Below are 22,642 nucleotides of genomic sequence, written 5' to 3'. Positions count from 1 at the left end.
TAAAAATCTGTTTCTGGTTACTTTTTCTAGAGGTGTGACTGTCATAGTACAAGCGGTCCGAATAAAAACAAGCTCTCTGATCCGAAAGCGACTGTTGTAGAGTTACCAACCATCGCTCGACCTTTGACTGGTGGAACGTCTAGAATTAGTAGACGTCTGGGTTTGACTGGTCGAGGAGATTTTTAGTTTGCTACACGTCCAGGCAGTAGATCTACGAGTTTTACTGCAAGAGTAGTCATGGTAGTAGATCTACAATGACTATGACATATTGTAGTGGCTAGCATGGCTCGTCTTTATTGCCGTACATGTATCTGCAATAGTAGCTGTCGCTTTGCTCATGAACTGCACTACAACAATACAAAACTTGTGACTTCACTCAGTGCCGTCTTCAGTTGCGATTTGAGTCGTTCAAGTATTCTCGGATCCGCGCAGCAGGTATCCAAGTGACGCAAGAACTAGAACTAGAAGTCGTTGTAGAATCTTCCCTTCCCGGCCGCATATCAGATATTGCGGAACTTATTTGCGGATCAGTGGAGCTCGAGCTAGCGTGTTACTTTGCTTGAAAGGTACAGTACATGTATTATTGCTGATACAGTGATACAGTGATAGACTACAGTCATTATTATGAGACTCAGAGAGGAACCAAAAGTCCGTAAAAAGCGTTCCAGGTTCTCGAACAAAACCATGCGGGTTTGAGATTTTCCGCGACAATGATAGGATACACAGTGTAGCCTAACCTTTGTGCGGCATGATTGTGCAGCTGCTGTCACGGTACTCGGTAGCACATAGTCGTCTTGTTTCAATGAGCTCGGCACAGTAGTGTCAGTGGTGCCCATTTTCTCTCCCTCGTCACCTGTACACCATCTCCTTTGCCTCCCTAGCCATGCTAACTGAAGCCGCCGGGCAGGTACGCCGTCCCAGGTGTGTCTGCTGCGGGGGGGGGGGGGGGGGAATAGTCCAAAGTGATGAGGGTTTCACAGTGAGTGCGTTCGATTATGCCCGCGAATCCATTCTTGCATCCATTCTAAATTTCTTGCATCCATTCATGCATCACCCCTGGTTATTCACATCCGTGACCCCATGTGAATAGGGTGAATGGATTCCGAATCGATTCCAGGGCTCATGACATGAAATCGAACGGCGAGATTCCATCGATTCTTCGAGTGCGTAATCAAACACGCTCAGTGTTACTCCAATTCAATATTTCTGTCACTACTGACGTGTGCTTGTGCTGCCGCTGCAGGTAATACTGCTAACATGTCTGCCTTTGCCCCAGTAAGTCTGTGTAGAAGCTGGCAGCGAGCTATACGTCACCACGGGTCCGCTGTGGCAGCGTGCACCCGTACCCCCGGTGTGGCAGCAACGTACCATAGCGTGGCGTGTAGTGGTGTTAAACAGCGCTTGCCCGCTCGCCCGTTGAGTTCCGTTTCTGGGAAATGCTGCAGCAGTGTACGGTGGAAAAGAACAGTGGCTAGTAGTGCCAACACGGCCACACAGCCTAAGCTGATAACATCGTCAAGTTTTGACGCCAATGAGAGAATGATCAGCGTCCAGTTGGGTGAGTCACCCAGCAGCACAGTCTACACATACCCGGGTATTTACCTGCGTGATAACTGCACATGTCCAACTTGTCTACACACCAGTGGTATACGGGCCAGGGAAATGGTCATGTGGGAACCGAGTGTCATTGACAAGATGACCAGCATCAAGAATGTTCAAGTAAGGAAACATGGCCATAGCTTGGCATTAATTAACCGCTTCAATCATACCAATATCTGCCAATGTGCATTTCAACACACATATACATGTATACACACACACAGACACACGCACAGACACACACTACTACTATTATAGCATGGCCGCCCCATAGGCCACGTCACTCCCTTGTGACAGGGAGCCAGAGTCAGGGTAAGAGAGCCACACACACACACACCACACACACACACACACACACACACACACACACACACACACACACACATGTAGTGTTAGCCCAGGGCTGGAAGGGCTAAGAGCAAAATGAATGACAAAGAGTGGCTGATCTACTGAACACATGCGTGGGGGGGGGGGGGAGAGAGAGAGAGAGAGAGAGAGAGAGAGAGAGAGAGAGAGAGAGAGAGAGAGAGAGAGAAACTCGGGGGGGGGGGGGGGGGGGGCATTGAAGCTCAAAGGTTTTTAAGAACAGTGCATACGGCAGGTGTTTCGGAAATGTTGTGGATCTATATTCTAATCCGGTGAAGTACAATTAAAGCATTGCCAATGTGGTACTGTACTCATGTTGTTTTGGTCTTCCAATTCCATCATCACTGCGTTAGACTGTGGAGGGCGGTAGCGCCATGCAGATCAAGTGGGGTGATGAACATGTCAGCACCTATCCTGCAGACTGGCTTCGTGCCCATCGACTCACTGCTGCCGACGCAAACAACCAGATCAGCACTAGTCACTTTGTGTTGCCAGCCCGCAAGCACTGGCAGGCGGATGGGTTTCCTCGCGACACAAACTTCTCCCTGCCGTCGCTGCTGAAGAGTGAGGAGAAGCTGCAGGAGTTCCTGTTGAGTATGCACGAGTATGGCGTCGCGCTTGTACGTGATTGTGGCACCGATGAAGGTGCTGTGAAGCAGCTGGCAGAGAAAGTAGCGTTCCTTCGGCACACCGTGTTTGGGTAGGTCGGCTAGTTACTAATAGTGTATAATTATGTACATGATGACTTGTTGGTTAGTTTAAATCTCGCAAGTTCTATGCATAACACTACTGTTATTTCAACTACGCGGATGGTCAGTGAAATCCAACACTAGGAATATAGCTGAGCAGCCAACACTGCACACTCCATTGTTCATATAGGTCTGCCAGAGTCACCGGCCAGAACCTTTGTATTTGAGAGCCCTGCTGGATTTCATGTACTGAAGTACCACTACTGTAGTACTCAGTGCCTTACTTAGAACCTAATTCCTGGCTTACATCTGTTGTGCTTGCTAGTTTGCCAGGCATGACACATACCAGCTTTGTCACAAGGTGGAGGCCACACTGTAGTACTGACAGCGTAGGGCCACTGTCCTGACTGTGCATGTGTGTATGATAACACTGGACAGACCAGAGGCACTGTCCTGACTGTGCATGTGTGTATGATAACACTGGACAGACCAGAGGCACTGTCCTGACTGTGCATGTGTGTATGATAACACTGGACAGACCAGAGGCACTGTCCTGACTGTGCATGTGTGTATGATAACACTGGACAGACCAGAGGCACTGTCCTGACTGTGCATGTGTGTATGATAACACTGGACAGACCAGAGGCACTGTCCTGACTGTGCATGTGTGTATGATAACACTGGACAGACCAGAGGCACTGTCCTGACTGTGCATGTGTGTATGATAACACTGGACAGACCAGAGGCACTGTCCTGACTGTGCATGTGTGTATGATAACACTGGACAGACCAGAGGCACTGTCCTGACTGTGCATGTGTGTATGATCACACTGGACAGACCAGAGGCACTGTCCTGACTGTGCATGTGTGTATGATCACACTGGACAGACCAGAGGCACTGTCCTGACTGTGCATGTGTGTATGATCACACTGGACAGACCAGAGGCACTGTCCTAAAGCCAGTACATACTCGTACATGTGTGGTCGCACAGACCAAGGCCCTAGGCGCAACCCCGGTGTTTGGTTGTAGTCAGGCGCACAGACCAAGGCCCTAGCCGGCGCAACCCCGGTGTTTGGTGTTTGGTTGTAGTCAGGCGCCCTGTCTATTACAGTGTGCCCAGGAAACTTGTGAATGAAGTTACCTTTCAGCCTTCAGGAAACTTGTGAATGAAGTTACCTTTCAGCCTTCAGGAAACTTGTGAATGAAGTTACCTTTCAGCCTTCAGGAAACTTGTGAATGAAGTTACCTTTCAGCCTTCAGGAAACTTGTGAATGAAGTTACCTTTCAGCCTTCAGGAAACTTGTGCAATGAAGTTACCTTTCAGCCTTCAGGAAACTTGTGCAATGAAGTTACCTTTCAGCCTTCAGGAAACTTGTGAATGAAGTTACCTTTCAGCCTTCAGGAAACTTGTGAATGAAGTTACCTTTCAGCCTTCAGGAAACTTGTGAATGAAGTTACCTTTCAGCCTTCAGGAAACTTGTGAATGAAGTTACCTTTCAGCCTTCAGGAAACTTGTGCAATGAAGTTACCTTTCAGCCTTCAGGAAACTTGTGAATGAAGTTACCTTTCAGCCTTCAGGAAACTTGTGAATGAAGTTACCTTTCAGCCTTCAGGAAACTTGTGAATGAAGTTACCTTTCAGCCTTCAGGAAACTTGTGAATGAAGTTACCTTTCAGCCTTCAGGAAACTTGTGCAATGAAGTTACCTTTCAGCCTTCAGGAAACTTGTGAATGAAGTTACCTTTCAGCCTTCAGGAAACTTGTGAATGAAGTTACCTTTCAGCCTTCAGGAAACTTGTGAATGAAGTTACCTTTCAGCCTTCAGGAAACTTGTGAATGAAGTTACCTTTCAGCCTTCAGGAAACTTGTGAATGAAGTTACCTTTCAGCCTTCAGGAAACTTGTGCAATGAAGTTACCTTTCAGCCTTCAGGAAACTTGTGAATGAAGTTACCTTTCAGCCTTCAGGAAACTTGTGAATGAAGTTACCTTTCAGCCTTCAGGAAACTTGTGAATGAAGTTACCTTTCAGCCTTCAGGAAACTTGTGAATGAAGTTACCTTTCAGCCTTCAGGAAACTTGTGCAATGAAGTTACCTTTCAGCCTTCAGGAAACTTGTGAATGAAGTTACCTTTCAGCCTTCAGGAAACTTGTGAATGAAGTTACCTTTCAGCCTTCAGGAAACTTGTGAATGAAGTTACCTTTCAGCCTTCAGGAAACTTGTGAATGAAGTTACCTTTCAGCCTTCAGGAAACTTGTGAATGAAGTTACCTTTCAGCCTTCAGGAAACTTGTGCAATGAAGTTACCTTTCAGCCTTCAGGAAACTTGTGAATGAAGTTACCTTTCAGCCTTCAGGAAACTTGTGAATGAAGTTACCTTTCAGCCTTCAGGAAACTTGTGAATGAAGTTACCTTTCAGCCTTCAGGAAACTTGTGAATGAAGTTACCTTTCAGCCTTCAGGAAACTTGTGCAATGAAGTTACCTTTCAGCCTTCAGGAAACTTGTGAATGAAGTTACCTTTCAGCCTTCAGGAAACTTGTGAATGAAGTTACCTTTCAGCCTTCAGGAAACTTGTGCAATGAAGTTACCTTTCAGCCTTCAGGAAACTTGTGCAATGAAGTTACCTTTCAGCCTTCAGGAAACTTGTGAATGAAGTTACCTTTCAGCCTTCAGGAAACTTGTGAATGAAGTTACCTTTCAGCCTTCAGGAAACTTGTGAATGAAGTTACCTTTCAGCCTTCAGGAAACTTGTGAATGAAGTTACCTTTCAGCCTTCAGGAAACTTGTGCAATGAAGTTACCTTTCAGCCTTCAGGAAACTTGTGAATGAAGTTACCTTTCAGCCTTCAGGAAACTTGTGAATGAAGTTACCTTTCAGCCTTCAGGAAACTTGTGAATGAAGTTACCTTTCAGCCTTCAGGAAACTTGTGAATGAAGTTACCTTTCAGCCTTCAGGAAACTTGTGAATGAAGTTACCTTTCAGCCTTCAGGAAACTTGTGAATGAAGTTACCTTTCAGCCTTCAGGAAACTTGTGCAATGAAGTTACCTTTCAGCCTTCAGGAAACTTGTGAATGAAGTTACCTTTCAGCCTTCAGGAAACTTGTGAATGAAGTTACCTTTCAGCCTTCAGGAAACTTGTGAATGAAGTTACCTTTCAGCCTTCAGGAAACTTGTGAATGAAGTTACCTTTCAGCCTTCAGGAAACTTGTGCAATGAAGTTACCTTTCAGCCTTCAGGAAACTTGTGAATGAAGTTACCTTTCAGCCTTCAGGAAACTTGTGAATGAAGTTACCTTTCAGCCTTCAGGAAACTTGTGAATGAAGTTACCTTTCAGCCTTCAGGAAACTTGTGCAATGAAGTTACCTTTCAGCCTTCAGGAAACTTGTGAATGAAGTTACCTTTCAGCCTTCAGGAAACTTGTGAATGAAGTTACCTTTCAGCCTTCAGGAAACTTGTGAATGAAGTTACCTTTCAGCCTTCAGGAAACTTGTGAATGAAGTTACCTTTCAGCCTTCAGGAAACTTGTGAATGAAGTTACCTTTCAGCCTTCAGGAAACTTGTGCAATGAAGTTACCTTTCAGCCTTCAGGAAACTTGTGAATGAAGTTACCTTTCAGCCTTCAGGAAACTTGTGAATGAAGTTACCTTTCAGCCTTCAGGAAACTTGTGCAATGAAGTTACCTTTCAGCCTTCAGGAAACTTGTGAATGAAGTTACCTTTCAGCCTTCAGGAAACTTGTGAATGAAGTTACCTTTCAGCCTTCAGGAAACTTGTGAATGAAGTTACCTTTCAGCCTTCAGGAAACTTGTGAATGAAGTTACCTTTCAGCCTTCAGGAAACTTGTGAATGAAGTTACCTTTCAGCCTTCAGGAAACTTGTGAATGAAGTTACCTTTCAGCCTTCAGGAAACTTGTGAATGAAGTTACCTTTCAGCCTTCAGGAAACTTGTGAATGAAGTTACCTTTCAGCCTTCAGGAAACTTGTGAATGAAGTTACCTTTCAGCCTTCAGGAAACTTGTGAATGAAGTTACCTTTCAGCCTTCAGGAAACTTGTGAATGAAGTTACCTTTCAGCCTTCAGGAAACTTGTGAATGAAGTTACCTTTCAGCCTTCAGGAAACTTGTGCAATGAAGTTACCTTTCAGCCTTCAGGAAACTTGTGAATGAAGTTACCTTTCAGCCTTCAGGAAACTTGTGAATGAAGTTACCTTTCAGCCTTCAGGAAACTTGTGAATGAAGTTACCTTTCAGCCTTCAGGAAACTTGTGAATGAAGTTACCTTTCAGCCTTCAGGAAACTTGTTGAATGAAGTTACCTTTCAGCCTTCAGGAAACTTGTGAATGAAGTTACCTTTCAGCCTTCAGGAAACTTGTGAATGAAGTTACCTTTCAGCCTTCAGGAAACTTGTGCAATGAAGTTACCTTTCAGCCTTCAGGAAACTTGTGCAATGAAGTTACCTTTCAGCCTTCAGGAAACTTGTGAATGAAGTTACCTTTCAGCCTTCAGGAAACTTGTGAATGAAGTTACCTTTCAGCCTTCAGGAAACTTGTGCAATGAAGTTACCTTTCAGCCTTCAGGAAACTTGTGAATGAAGTTACCTTTCAGCCTTCAGGAAACTTGTGAATGAAGTTACCTTTCAGCCTTCAGGAAACTTGTGAATGAAGTTACCTTTCAGCCTTCAGGAAACTTGTGAATGAAGTTACCTTTCAGCCTTCAGGAAACTTGTGAATGAAGTTACCTTTCAGCCTTCAGGAAACTTGTGCAATGAAGTTACCTTTCAGCCTTCAGGAAACTTGTGAATGAAGTTACCTTTCAGCCTTCAGGAAACTTGTGAATGAAGTTACCTTTCAGCCTTCAGGAAACTTGTGCAATGAAGTTACCTTTCAGCCTTCAGGAAACTTGTGAATGAAGTTACCTTTCAGCCTTCAGGAAACTTGTGAATGAAGTTACCTTTCAGCCTTCAGGAAACTTGTGAATGAAGTTACCTTTCAGCCTTCAGGAAACTTGTGAATGAAGTTACCTTTCAGCCTTCAGGAAACTTGTGAATGAAGTTACCTTTCAGCCTTCAGGAAACTTGTGAATGAAGTTACCTTTCAGCCTTCAGGAAACTTGTGAATGAAGTTACCTTTCAGCCTTCAGGAAACTTGTGAATGAAGTTACCTTTCAGCCTTCAGGAAACTTGTGAATGAAGTTACCTTTCAGCCTTCAGGAAACTTGTGAATGAAGTTACCTTTCAGCCTTCAGGAAACTTGTGAATGAAGTTACCTTTCAGCCTTCAGGAAACTTGTGAATGAAGTTACCTTTCAGCCTTCAGGAAACTTGTGAATGAAGTTACCTTTCAGCCTTCAGGAAACTTGTGAATGAAGTTACCTTTCAGCCTTCAGGAAACTTGTGAATGAAGTTACCTTTCAGCCTTCAGGAAACTTGTGAATGAAGTTACCTTTCAGCCTTCAGGAAACTTGTGAATGAAGTTACCTTTCAGCCTTCAGGAAACTTGTGAATGAAGTTACCTTTCAGCCTTCAGGAAACTTGTGAATGAAGTTACCTTTCAGCCTTCAGGAAACTTGTGAATGAAGTTACCTTTCAGCCTTCAGGAAACTTGTGAATGAAGTTACCTTTCAGCCTTCAGGAAACTTGTGAATGAAGTTACCTTTCAGCCTTCAGGAAACTTGTGAATGAAGTTACCTTTCAGCCTTCAGGAAACTTGTGAATGAAGTTACCTTTCAGCCTTCAGGAAACTTGTGAATGAAGTTACCTTTCAGCCTTCAGGAAACTTGTGAATGAAGTTACCTTTCAGCCTTCAGGAAACTTGTGAATGAAGTTACCTTTCAGCCTTCAGGAAACTTGTGCAATGAAGTTACCTTTCAGCCTTCAGGAAACTTGTGAATGAAGTTACCTTTCAGCCTTCAGGAAACTTGTGAATGAAGTTACCTTTCAGCCTTCAGGAAACTTGTGAATGAAGTTACCTTTCAGCCTTCAGGAAACTTGTGAATGAAGTTACCTTTCAGCCTTCAGGAAACTTGTGAATGAAGTTACCTTTCAGCCTTCAGGAAACTTGTGAATGAAGTTACCTTTCAGCCTTCAGGAAACTTGTGAATGAAGTTACCTTTCAGCCTTCAGGAAACTTGTGCAATGAAGTTACCTTTCAGCCTTCAGGAAACTTGTGAATGAAGTTACCTTTCAGCCTTCAGGAAACTTGTGAATGAAGTTACCTTTCAGCCTTCAGGAAACTTGTGAATGAAGTTACCTTTCAGCCTTCAGGAAACTTGTGAATGAAGTTACCTTTCAGCCTTCAGGAAACTTGTGAATGAAGTTACCTTTCAGCCTTCAGGAAACTTGTGAATGAAGTTACCTTTCAGCCTTCAGGAAACTTGTGAATGAAGTTACCTTTCAGCCTTCAGGAAACTTGTGAATGAAGTTACCTTTCAGCCTTCAGGAAACTTGTGAATGAAGTTACCTTTCAGCCTTCAGGAAACTTGTGAATGAAGTTACCTTTCAGCCTTCAGGAAACTTGTGAATGAAGTTACCTTTCAGCCTTCAGGAAACTTGTGAATGAAGTTACCTTTCAGCCTTCAGGAAACTTGTGAATGAAGTTACCTTTCAGCCTTCAGGAAACTTGTGAATGAAGTTACCTTTCAGCCTTCAGGAAACTTGTGAATGAAGTTACCTTTCAGCCTTCAGGAAACTTGTGAATGAAGTTACCTTTCAGCCTTCAGGAAACTTGTGAATGAAGTTACCTTTCAGCCTTCAGGAAACTTGTGAATGAAGTTACCTTTCAGCCTTCAGGAAACTTGTGAATGAAGTTACCTTTCAGCCTTCAGGAAACTTGTGAATGAAGTTACCTTTCAGCCTTCAGGAAACTTGTGAATGAAGTTACCTTTCAGCCTTCAGGAAACTTGTGAATGAAGTTACCTTTCAGCCTTCAGGAAACTTGTGAATGAAGTTACCTTTCAGCCTTCAGGAAACTTGTGCAATGAAGTTACCTTTCAGCCTTCAGGAAACTTGTGAATGAAGTTACCTTTCAGCCTTCAGGAAACTTGTGAATGAAGTTACCTTTCAGCCTTCAGGAAACTTGTGAATGAAGTTACCTTTCAGCCTTCAGGAAACTTGTGAATGAAGTTACCTTTCAGCCTTCAGGAAACTTGTGAATGAAGTTACCTTTCAGCCTTCAGGAAACTTGTGAATGAAGTTACCTTTCAGCCTTCAGGAAACTTGTGAATGAAGTTACCTTTCAGCCTTCAGGAAACTTGTGAATGAAGTTACCTTTCAGCCTTCAGGAAACTTGTGAATGAAGTTACCTTTCAGCCTTCAGGAAACTTGTGAATGAAGTTACCTTTCAGCCTTCAGGAAACTTGTGAATGAAGTTACCTTTCAGCCTTCAGGAAACTTGTGAATGAAGTTACCTTTCAGCCTTCAGGAAACTTGTGAATGAAGTTACCTTTCAGCCTTCAGGAAACTTGTGAATGAAGTTACCTTTCAGCCTTCAGGAAACTTGTGAATGAAGTTACCTTTCAGCCTTCAGGAAACTTGTGAATGAAGTTACCTTTCAGCCTTCAGGAAACTTGTGAATGAAGTTACCTTTCAGCCTTCAGGAAACTTGTGAATGAAGTTACCTTTCAGCCTTCAGGAAACTTGTGAATGAAGTTACCTTTCAGCCTTCAGGAAACTTGTGAATGAAGTTACCTTTCAGCCTTCAGGAAACTTGTGAATGAAGTTACCTTTCAGCCTTCAGGAAACTTGACTTGTGCAATGAAGTTACCTTTCAGCCTTCAGGAAACTTGTGAATGAAGTTACCTTTCAGCCTTCAGGAAACTTGTGCAATGAAGTTACCTTTCAGCCTTCAGGAAACTTGTGAATGAAGTTACCTTTCAGCCTTCAGGAAACTTGTGAATGAAGTTACCTTTCAGCCTTCAGGAAACTTGTGAATGAAGTTACCTTTCAGCCTTCAGGAAACTTGTGAATGAAGTTACCTTTCAGCCTTCAGGAAACTTGTGAATGAAGTTACCTTTCAGCCTTCAGGAAACTTGTGCAATGAAGTTACCTTTCAGCCTTCAGGAAACTTGTGCAATGAAGTTACCTTTCAGCCTTCAGGAAACTTGTGAATGAAGTTACCTTTCAGCCTTCAGGAAACTTGTGAATGAAGTTACCTTTCAGCCTTCAGGAAACTTGTGCAATGAAGTTACCTTTCAGCCTTCAGGAAACTTGTGAATGAAGTTACCTTTCAGCCTTCAGGAAACTTGTGAATGAAGTTACCTTTCAGCCTTCAGGAAACTTGTGAATGAAGTTACCTTTCAGCCTTCAGGAAACTTGTGAATGAAGTTACCTTTCAGCCTTCAGGAAACTTGTGAATGAAGTTACCTTTCAGCCTTCAGGAAACTTGTGCAATGAAGTTACCTTTCAGCCTTCAGGAAACTTGTGAATGAAGTTACCTTTCAGCCTTCAGGAAACTTGTGAATGAAGTTACCTTTCAGCCTTCAGGAAACTTGTGCAATGAAGTTACCTTTCAGCCTTCAGGAAACTTGTGAATGAAGTTACCTTTCAGCCTTCAGGAAACTTGTGAATGAAGTTACCTTTCAGCCTTCAGGAAACTTGTGAATGAAGTTACCTTTCAGCCTTCAGGAAACTTGTGCAATGAAGTTACCTTTCAGCCTTCAGGAAACTTGTGAATGAAGTTACCTTTCAGCCTTCAGGAAACTTGTGAATGAAGTTACCTTTCAGCCTTCAGGAAACTTGTGAATGAAGTTACCTTTCAGCCTTCAGGAAACTTGTGAATGAAGTTACCTTTCAGCCTTCAGGAAACTTGTGAATGAAGTTACCTTTCAGCCTTCAGGAAACTTGTGAATGAAGTTACCTTTCAGCCTTCAGGAAACTTGTGAATGAAGTTACCTTTCAGCCTTCAGGAAACTTGTGAATGAAGTTACCTTTCAGCCTTCAGGAAACTTGTGAATGAAGTTACCTTTCAGCCTTCAGGAAACTTGTGCAATGAAGTTACCTTTCAGCCTTCAGGAAACTTGTGAATGAAGTTACCTTTCAGCCTTCAGGAAACTTGTGAATGAAGTTACCTTTCAGCCTTCAGGAAACTTGTGAATGAAGTTACCTTTCAGCCTTCAGGAAACTTGTGAATGAAGTTACCTTTCAGCCTTCAGGAAACTTGTGAATGAAGTTACCTTTCAGCCTTCAGGAAACTTGTGAATGAAGTTACCTTTCAGCCTTCAGGAAACTTGTGAATGAAGTTACCTTTCAGCCTTCAGGAAACTTGTGAATGAAGTTACCTTTCAGCCTTCAGGAAACTTGTGAATGAAGTTACCTTTCAGCCTTCAGGAAACTTGTGAATGAAGTTACCTTTCAGCCTTCAGGAAACTTGTGAATGAAGTTACCTTTCAGCCTTCAGGAAACTTGTGAATGAAGTTACCTTTCAGCCTTCAGGAAACTTGTGAATGAAGTTACCTTTCAGCCTTCAGGAAACTTGTGCAATGAAGTTACCTTTCAGCCTTCAGGAAACTTGTGAATGAAGTTACCTTTCAGCCTTCAGGAAACTTGTGAATGAAGTTACCTTTCAGCCTTCAGGAAACTTGTGAATGAAGTTACCTTTCAGCCTTCAGGAAACTTGTGAATGAAGTTACCTTTCAGCCTTCAGGAAACTTGTGAATGAAGTTACCTTTCAGCCTTCAGGAAACTTGTGAATGAAGTTACCTTTCAGCCTTCAGGAAACTTGTGCAATGAAGTTACCTTTCAGCCTTCAGGAAACTTGTGCAATGAAGTTACCTTTCAGCCTTCAGGAAACTTGTGCAATGAAGTTACCTTTCAGCCTTCAGGAAACTTGTGAATGAAGTTACCTTTCAGCCTTCAGGAAACTTGTGAATGAAGTTACCTTTCAGCCTTCAGGAAACTTGTGAATGAAGTTACCTTTCAGCCTTCAGGAAACTTGTGAATGAAGTTACCTTTCAGCCTTCAGGAAACTTGTGAATGAAGTTACCTTTCAGCCTTCAGGAAACTTGTGAATGAAGTTACCTTTCAGCCTTCAGGAAACTTGTGAATGAAGTTACCTTTCAGCCTTCAGGAAACTTGTGAATGAAGTTACCTTTCAGCCTTCAGGAAACTTGTGCAATGAAGTTACCTTTCAGCCTTCAGGAAACTTGTGAATGAAGTTACCTTTCAGCCTTCAGGAAACTTGTGAATGAAGTTACCTTTCAGCCTTCAGGAAACTTGTGAATGAAGTTACCTTTCAGCCTTCAGGAAACTTGTGAATGAAGTTACCTTTCAGCCTTCAGGAAACTTGTGAATGAAGTTACCTTTCAGCCTTCAGGAAACTTGTGAATGAAGTTACCTTTCAGCCTTCAGGAAACTTGTGCAATGAAGTTACCTTTCAGCCTTCAGGAAACTTGTGAATGAAGTTACCTTTCAGCCTTCAGGAAACTTGTGAATGAAGTTACCTTTCAGCCTTCAGGAAACTTGTGAATGAAGTTACCTTTCAGCCTTCAGGAAACTTGTGAATGAAGTTACCTTTCAGCCTTCAGGAAACTTGTGAATGAAGTTACCTTTCAGCCTTCAGGAAACTTGTGAATGAAGTTACCTTTCAGCCTTCAGGAAACTTGTGCAATGAAGTTACCTTTCAGCCTTCAGGAAACTTGTGAATGAAGTTACCTTTCAGCCTTCAGGAAACTTGTGAATGAAGTTACCTTTCAGCCTTCAGGAAACTTGTGCAATGAAGTTACCTTTCAGCCTTCAGGAAACTTGTGAATGAAGTTACCTTTCAGCCTTCAGGAAACTTGTGAATGAAGTTACCTTTCAGCCTTCAGGAAACTTGTGAATGAAGTTACCTTTCAGCCTTCAGGAAACTTGTGAATGAAGTTACCTTTCAGCCTTCAGGAAACTTGTGAATGAAGTTACCTTTCAGCCTTCAGGAAACTTGTGAATGAAGTTACCTTTCAGCCTTCAGGAAACTTGTGAATGAAGTTACCTTTCAGCCTTCAGGAAACTTGTGAATGAAGTTACCTTTCAGCCTTCAGGAAACTTGTGAATGAAGTTACCTTTCAGCCTTCAGGAAACTTGTGAATGAAGTTACCTTTCAGCCTTCAGGAAACTTGTGAATGAAGTTACCTTTCAGCCTTCAGGAAACTTGTGAATGAAGTTACCTTTCAGCCTTCAGGAAACTTGTGAATGAAGTTACCTTTCAGCCTTCAGGAAACTTGTGAATGAAGTTACCTTTCAGCCTTCAGGAAACTTGTGAATGAAGTTACCTTTCAGCCTTCAGGAAACTTGTGCAATGAAGTTACCTTTCAGCCTTCAGGAAACTTGTGAATGAAGTTACCTTTCAGCCTTCAGGAAACTTGTGAATGAAGTTACCTTTCAGCCTTCAGGAAACTTGTGAATGAAGTTACCTTTCAGCCTTCAGGAAACTTGTGAATGAAGTTACCTTTCAGCCTTCAGGAAACTTGTGAATGAAGTTACCTTTCAGCCTTCAGGAAACTTGTGAATGAAGTTACCTTTCAGCCTTCAGGAAACTTGTGAATGAAGTTGTCCAATTTTCAAGTATTTCTGCGGAAAAGATGTGACATTGGACAAGCAGGTTCAAGGGAGGACTGAACAGCCGAAATACTAGTATTATGATGCCAGATTCATCGGAATGTCGACTAAGTTACCTTTCAGCCTTCAGGAAACTGTTTAGTTGACTGCCATGCTGGAGGCACACGCCGCATGCTTCTGCCCTAGCCGGCTCTATCACTGATGTCATGCATGCCTGGAAAATGGGCAATACCAACAAACAAAACTTAACAGGAGCTTGCCCTAGGCTATAGCTATAGAAGTGCGTCGATATGTACCCTCGCTATGCCAGTCTCAGTTGTGTGTGCGACTGTGCGTGTGTGTGACGGGAATGGTCTTAGAGACTGCTTCTCCCATTCCCGTTGGCCTTCCAATCACATAATTACTTACACTCTTTCTGCATGCTCTGTATGGTGATCCCCGAATTACTTATTATTATTATTCATGCATAATGGACAACTATTACTCTGCACACAATCCACCTTTAGTAACACACTTTATTTCTACACATCCTTATTCTACCTCCCACACCGTACTCTGAACACAGCAGGGAGTCGAATATGACTCCCTGCATTTATTCTGAAATATGAAGCTGGCCACGACGAGGGTTTCCCCTCAGTTCTTGGTTAGTCCAGAAGGAGTGAGTTTGACTTGTAGTGTCGACTGCAGCTGAGTTTGACGTGTTGTGTCGACTGCAGCTGCTAGTATGCTTACTGTTACAGTGTGCTTTCTTTGTTGTATCATGGGTACTCTCTCAGTCTAACGTGGTTGATCCGTGTGCTGCCCAATCCCAACTCCATCGCGTACACAACCTACGAGGCGCCAATGCATATTGACCTGCCATACATGGATACTCCACCGGGGGTGAGTCACGGCTGGTTCAGTGGTAACTCGTACAGCATTGTACCGGCATGTGCGCAGCATTCTTACTGAATGTTACATCTGTATCCATGCTGTCAATTTCGCCTTCAGTTCAGGTTTAATCAGTTCTTTGTAAGGTGCAAACATGCAAGGAGGACGCATGCAACAGTCAACCGCTAGCCACTAACTTGCGGCTAGTGTTGCGGTCTCTCTCTATCTATCTATCTATCTATCTATCTCTGGCTCTCCGTCTCTCTCTCTCTATCAATCTCTGTCTCTCTGTCTCTCTCTCTCTGTCTCTTTCTCTCACTCTCACTCTCTCTCTCTCTCTCTCTCCGAGTCTCTCTCTTTCTCTTTCTCTTCTCTCTCTCTCTCTCTCTCTCTCTCTCTCTCTCTCTCTCTCTCTCTCTCTCTCTCTCTCTCTCTCTCTCTCTCTCTCTCATGTGACTTGTGTTTCCTGTGCACGTGTCTGTGTACTGGCATTATATTTTAATACCTTTGTAATCTCGATGCAGATTCTCATGCTGCACTGCCTGAGCCAGGCACCAACCGGAGGATTGACATACTGTACGGATGGGTTCCACATAGCTGAGCAGCTGCGGCGTGACGATCCGGACACGTTCCGTGTGCTGTGCGATGTGCCCGTGACTTGGTCCACGCACGGCCATGACAGCATATCTAACATGGATTACTACTTCCAGGCTGATGCCCCTGTGATAGAGTGAGTAGGCGAGTGGCTACTGTGGCTGGTGTCTATGTCATGTACGAGTACAGTCATGGTATGGTGGTAGTAAGGTCACTGTTTCTGAGCACGGTGTCCTCCACCTTGTTTCATGCTGTCAAACCAACAACATGAGTACAGTCATGTACAATGTTGCAACTGAATGGAAATCCAACATATTCATGTGCAGGGCCGTGCTTTGCTTCAGTGAACAGCCCTGGAAGAGTTCGGGAGACGGTTCAGGAGATTCCTGTGAGAATATCGATTTATTCGAGAGCTGCACACAAATGCACTCATAGCTGTTTCTTAATCTACATGCATGGCATCATGTAGGTGACTGGGGTCAAACGGCATTGTGACTATGGTTACTACACTACACTACACTGCAGTGCCTCATCGGTAACTTGACAAGTGCCCAAGTGCAAGACATTTTGAATGGCATAGTACGCACAATACACTCAGGGCACTCGGACACTCAGGGCCTTGGGTGCACCTGATCAGATAATCATTGGCTAGATGCAATGGGACGTAACCTTTGACAAGCATATTAAATTCAAATGGCTGCCCCTTCCTTTTTTTATTGTTGTGGTGGTATGTGTTCTTAGGCTGGATAGAGATGGTGATGTTAAGACAATGCGACTCAACCAGGTACGGAGTAGCTTTCTGAAGCTGGATGCGGACAAGGTGGCGAGGTTCTACGCTGCCCTGCACACGCTATCGCGCATGTCCTGCGATGCCCGCTATCGCGCCGCCGTGCGTCTTGAGCCGGGTGAGATGATCCTGATCGACAACCATCGTATGCTGCATGGCCGGTCAGAGCTGGACGCAGCTGGCGCAGCCGTGCGCTGCCTCAGCGGCGGTTACATGGACTGGGACTTGGTGGTGTCGCGCATGCGAAGCCAGCACAAAGCACTGGCCAAATAAACCGCCCCGGCCCTGCTATGCTCCTTACCACTGTATGCTCTCCAGACTGCAGCACGAGAACTGCCTTTCTGACACGGGACTATACATGTAGCTGGCACTACTACTGGGACAATCAATAATTATTTATAGATGTGCTTGATTCATGTTCATGTGATCTGATGCAGTGACGCAGCTCATATTGTTCCGTTAGAAATCCATGTATACCTTGCTCCCTACTCTTATCAGTTGTGGACTCCAAGCAACCAAACCAAGCTGATAATGTGGATGGACTGCAGAGGTTTAGCCGCAATACACTGGGCAAGAGTCATGGAGAAAAGTAATGCTCTTTTATGTTGTGAATGCAACCCTCATTCACTTTTAAAACTTATATTTCCTTGCCAGAAAGGTTTTAGAAACATTTCAATTTCAAGGAAACAAATCACCACTCTCACTTGACTTGCTTCAAAATGGTACCTGTTCTTTTTTAACACACACACACACTTCAAGGTTTTCAAGCACACCACACACACAGAAATTCATAACACGAATATTCAGCTCCACTCACGGTTCATACTCATTTTCCAACCAAACATGCACATATACACTGTACATCTAGCACAATATAGCAGCAGATAGGCTTGCGGCCAAAATGCTTCAGAGGTGCATCATCAATATTGCTGGCTAGTATTTTAAACTACAAAAGGTACCAGCTACCTTGTAGACTACGTGCAAGAGAATACAGCCCTACCAAGTGCAGAAGCTGCTTGGAACACACTTGACTTGTGTAGCGGTGCTATGCAGGGGACAGTTTTGGGCAAGATGAACAGGACCAGCTACATTGCTCAACATTAGCTCACTTTTCATTGCTGAAATGCGTACATGCACATACCGCATAAGTGAAGCAAAACACAACGGCTTGACCTAGCATGTCTTTCAGAGCACAATGTGATTCCTATGCTACATTGAACTGACTGGCAACATATCCAAACATTCGCCGTTGACTTGCCTGGTCGATACTTGTGTGTGGTTCAAGACAGTGAGTGTCCACAGACTGCGGGCATTGGGCATGTTCCAATACAGCTATCCAGACGGTAACTTTCCTTCACATAGAGACGTGGGGCCGTATCCACACCAGGGTTCTAGCCAGGTTAAAATAGTAGGGGGGGGGGGGAGGGGCGGGGCATGGGAAACAGTTACCCCGTATCCCATTTTTCCACTTTCCAATATTGTCTTAGCACGCTAAATGCAACGTATGTGGCAAATCCCCCACTTCGTCCCAGACAAATGTGCCTTTATGAACCATGTAATAGTGACTTTCGATTGTATTTTTGTTGAATTGCATGAAAAACACGAAAATCGGAAAGTGAGTAGGGGGGGGGGGGGGCGCATACAGAGCAGGGTAGGTGGGGGGGGGGGGGCTGCTCCCCCCCCCCCCAGGCTTTGGCTAGAACCCTGCACACCCTAAACCTGACTGAAGCTGGCTGAAGCTCGGCAATGACCAGCTATTGATTTGTTGTGTGGATGTAGGAGAAAGAGCAAGAGAGAATTTGTCCTCCACCAGGTGGAAATCACACAGCAGCAGCGCCAGCAACACAGAACTACATGATACCTACCAGGATGTACTCTCTCCTTACTTGCACTACTGCGGCTCAATGAGATGCCCTTGGCACAGACAACATAAAAGTGGCACAGAGTGCATTGAAGATGGCAAAGACGTGTATAGGCAGGTTCATACAGCCCACTGATCTTGTGCTGGCGGACATTTTGTCAAACATAAGACATGTACTCCCGTTCGAATTTTCTTTAGCATCTGGCCCAGAACTGTGAGCAGTCACTTACACCAAGAGTACTTGTACATAAACCTTTATGTACTCTTGCGTACACTAGTTACGGCCAGAGCAGTTTCACTCTTGCGGTGCCATACTTATTTCAAGTTATTTGCTATCGCTTTTCCGGCTTCTTCCAAAAGCGGATTGGTATTATGTGCTGCGCAGTGCATTGTTTACTGAAAGAACCTTTTTGATTATTCATTTCTGTACTGGGCGGACAAACTATGGTGCTGCTTAATGAAATCTGGCTTGTGTGTTTGTTAGTGTTGGCCGGGCATTGTGCAAGTGTACATAGTAGCACAGGTAACAGTGGGCTGTGCACTGGTGCAGGGTACCAGCTAACCCATCATCAGGCCAGATTTCATAGAACATGATTGTACATGTAGTAACTTAGCTCAATGCACCCTGCAACTTTGGAGGGTGTTTTAGTTAGGGCTGAAACGATCATTCATTAACTTCTAAACGATCATTAACGATCGATATAATTATTATGATCGATATATTGGTTTTATTGATTCTTGTCGGCTCTACTCGTGTACCTCGACCACCAGTTTATGAAAAAAGTCCATGATGCCTTTGCTATGCTAGAATTTTGTGGCACCAAACTGCTGACATCTGTAGACATCTGGCTGGTTTTATCAACATGAACTAATTTCATGTTGTTTCCAGAGCGAAGAATCTTGTTATCACCCTTTGGAAACTGCGCCCATATCCAAAAAAATGAACCGAAAAGACTCTCTCGCAATCTTTTTCAAAGCCACAAATCAATTTTACTGCGCTTGAAAGTGCATGATAGCACTCGTATTTACTATCGAATGCAGTGCAGGGGCTAGAACACTGTCACTGATATGCATGCATACAACAATCGGTAGCACTCGTTTGGAACACTAACGATTATCGATTGCACTCTTAACGATCGATATCTGAGTTACCGGTATAACAAATTGTTTCAGCCCAAGTTTTAGTAAATCTTTCTGTCTGTCAAATCCTAGGCACAGTATAGATGCTATAAAGGACTGTCCCTCATGTTCGATACCTTCCGGGTCACATTTCCAAAGGTAACAAAACAGAATCTGTTCAGCTTCAAAACATTAACGAACTAAACAACAGCAGGGCAAGTGCAAGAGCCGGGTTTCTATGATCATCAATTAATTACTTATCAAGGATGGCCGTTGCAGCGTTTGACCAACATTACGGCCTCTGATTTCATAGAATGCACCATAAGAAGTTCACCAGCCACTCACTGTAGTCTATAGTACCGCAAGAGTTCTTTCGCCCTCCCTGCTGCACAAGCCCTAACCTTCTGGTCACCTCATATAAAGTGAATTAACTCAACAAAAACGTTTTTTTTGGAAGGATCAACATCTATCCCTAAGATGATGCCCAATGGGCGAAATACTGGTAGTACTTTATTCTAATAGAGGTCGGAGGCGGAGAATATTTTCAAACGAAAGTAAGTATTAGTTGGTATGTATCCATGCAAACACACACATCCAGTCAAATAAGGCACTTGTCATAAAGTATCCGAACGTTTTCGTTCCCTTCTCATCAAGTTTCCAACTTGAGCCATTCCCTGTACGGTCCTTAACGAGAAGGGAACGAAAACGTTCGCAGACTTGATGACAAGTGCCTTATTTGACTGGATGCGTGTGTTTGCGTGGATACATGCGAACTAATACTTACCTTCGTTTGAAAGTACCGGTGCTTTACTAATTTATTCTTTTTGTGCAGCTGAGACTGTCTGTTCGGGGAATGGAGCCTGTGTTTGCAAGTACTGTAGCCATCTATAATGCAATCATTCACTTGTGAGCATATTCCGAAAAAAATGTGCCTGGAAGTGACACCCTTCACATAGGAGTATGACAAAAAGACATGATCACAGCTGCACTCAGTGGTTAGAGCATCGCTGGCCTCAAGCGAAGGTCCCTGGTTCGAGTCCTGGTGGTGACAGTCAATTTTCCTTCAGACTTTTTTTCCCTTTTTCATTCCCCCAATTTACGAACAAAGAGAAATTTTAATGATTTTTGTGATTTTTGTACAGCTATAGCAGGAACATCACCAAATTTGGGACAAAGCACCTTCTGCTGGTGCTGATTATTATTATTATTGCTGGTGCTAAGTAAAGAATTGTGTAAAAATTGAGGGACCCGGCCCCGGCATTGGATACTGGGGCCCTCATAAAGTCTTCTATTTTCGGAAAATTGAGCCTAGTATTGGGGCTGCAGTAAAAAAATTGCACGGGTTCACGTACAGGGCAGCGGGTCAAGAAGCGCCTGTCCGCTTCCGTGGGACGCCACCACCCCATGATCAGGCAAAGGATGCGGCTCCTAAAAGGCGGAGGAGGATAGATCCGACCCACCAACCAGAGGCCAAAGGCCGAAATCCCATTCGCCACATCCATGTTTTCCTCGTGCCAGGCCACACTCCTCAATTCACTGGCGGTCGCAGCATGGCTGGAAAAATTCTTCCACTTCCAAGCAGGACTTGAACCTAGTACCTCTCGTTTCTCAATCATGGTCTTAGACCAACTGACTGGGGTTGTAGTCAGCTAATCCGTAAACCCAGCAGAGCAGAGCAGGGAATGTAATGTGCATTCTCCATTGTATTGTAGCATCAGCTTGTCCAATGCCTAAGGAAACTTGCACTTGTCAAGGGACACGGTTCCCTCCATTAGACAAATTGCTGACGTTAGGTGCACCGGTGATTGTTTAGCTGACTGGTAGGTAACACGGGGGCACTACCTTTGTCGTCTAAGTCATGCAATACACTTAAACCAAGTCACACTCTGTCATGTGTGCTCTCCAGTCGATCCATGTTTTTTACAAGTAAAATGTACGTGAGGATAGACTCGGATGGAGAGCCAATGATTGATTTATAGTAAAGAAAAGCTGATTGTCAAGTAACTGGTGGTGTTAGTGGACATTATAGAGTAACTTGTAGTTCCTTGGTCCTTTCTTTCCTATAAAATGCATGTGCCTCGAATTAAGTACAGTGTGGGACCATTGAAAAGTACACAGGCATTTCCTCTACTTCTGGATCTCTAGAAAACACCAGCAAGGTGAAAACATGGCAGCTATAATTATTGTGCGTGGATTTCCTTTAAAATACATTGGACTTTTTAAGGAGAAATTGCTACAGTTGCAGATTTGGCGGCCATTATAAATATTCATCCCCTATATTTAAAAACCAAGAGAGTGGTGTGGTGCAGTGGAGTTACTGTTAAAATATAGACTTCTTTAAAAAAAAATCTAATGATTCATTGCTGTCTACAGCATTGGGTAATAATGCATTGCAGCAAAACACCCACCCACATGCATGACAGATGATACATCCAGTGCCCAGAACCATTAGGAGTTCAAGCAAATGTTTTACCAGTCAAGCTATCTGGACGCACACGTCGCATTAAACTTGATACCCCCCTCTCACACCCACCCACCCACCCACATGCTCAAACACACGTGCACACTGACATGCAAAGGACATACACATAGCATAAATGCATGAGGCCTTTCAGCAAGACCTTTCTTCCTGACCATTTCCTTGTTCCTGAAGATGGTCATAGACCGAAACACTGCACGTCAAAGATATGTTGTTTCGAGTAACTTTTCGTTTTAAGTAGCATGCCAATTCGGTATGTGCCTCTACTCTAAAACTAGTACTACCCAACTAGGCGTTGGAAAGAGCTGATTCAAGCATGCTGCTGCCGGTACAGATGTAGAGTGCACATTATGTTCACCTACTTCGTTGAAGTGCAATAATCAGCACCACGCATCCTACGACTCGAGTTACAATGTCCATGCCGCGGTGTGACTTCGACGGCAGCTGCTCCATTCCATTTCAAACGAATATTAGAGCATGTTCGACCGGTCCTGTTTGAGCATGTTTGTATGTATGTAACTTGAGTCAACACTTCAAGTTCTTATATAAGTAACCATTACTCGGCTAGAGTGTATGCAGCAGAGCTAGCTACAAATTACTTGCTTCTTTCCTGCAGCAAGTCTGCTGCTGCTGCTGGGCAATCTGGTGGCGATAAGACAGAGTGGTGTACATGACTGGTTCGCTCCTGCAGGCTAAAGCGCACAAGCGGTAAGTTACTACATGTAGGCTAGTTTGCAGTACACCACTGATCATACGT

General features: G+C 43.8%; 1 protein-coding gene across 3 annotated transcripts; it reads left to right on the top strand.

The window, feature by feature from the left end:
- The first annotated feature begins 99 nt into the window (after positions 1-99).
- LOC135820758 (gamma-butyrobetaine dioxygenase-like) lies at positions 100-17,668 on the top strand. 3 transcript variants are annotated; one of them, XM_065333790.1, is made up of 6 exons: positions 100-566; positions 1,244-1,719; positions 2,319-2,665; positions 14,952-15,057; positions 15,570-15,775; positions 16,381-17,668. In XM_065333790.1, exons 2-6 carry the CDS (start codon positions 1,258-1,260, stop codon positions 16,697-16,699), a joined length of 1,440 nt encoding a protein of 479 aa, XP_065189862.1. In that variant the 5' UTR covers positions 100-566; positions 1,244-1,257; the 3' UTR covers positions 16,700-17,668. The 3 variants fall into 3 exon arrangements, with proteins under 3 accessions (XP_065189862.1, XP_065189870.1, XP_065189877.1); XM_065333798.1 differs by lacking the exon at positions 100-566 and adding an exon at positions 729-907; XM_065333805.1 differs by lacking the exon at positions 100-566 and having other exon boundaries at positions 1,425-1,558.
- The last annotated feature ends 4,974 nt before the right edge of the window (positions 17,669-22,642 follow it).

Source organism: Sycon ciliatum, chromosome 1 (assembly GCF_964019385.1).
Source record: "Sycon ciliatum chromosome 1, ocSycCili1.1, whole genome shotgun sequence".
Lineage (NCBI taxonomy): Eukaryota > Metazoa > Porifera > Calcarea > Leucosolenida > Sycettidae > Sycon > Sycon ciliatum.
This window is presented reverse-complemented; position numbering and strand designations above follow the sequence as displayed.

Coding starts and splice junctions, on each gene's coding strand:
- LOC135820758 (XM_065333790.1), top strand. CDS start 1,258: ATGTCTGCCTTTGCCCCAGTAAGTCTGTGTAGAAGCTGGCAGCGAGCT. Junction 15,058..15,569: donor ACATGGATACTCCACCGGGG/GTGAGTCACGGC, acceptor ATCTCGATGCAG/ATTCTCATGCTGCACTGCCT. Junction 15,776..16,380: donor GCTGATGCCCCTGTGATAGA/GTGAGTAGGCGA, acceptor ATGTGTTCTTAG/GCTGGATAGAGATGGTGATG.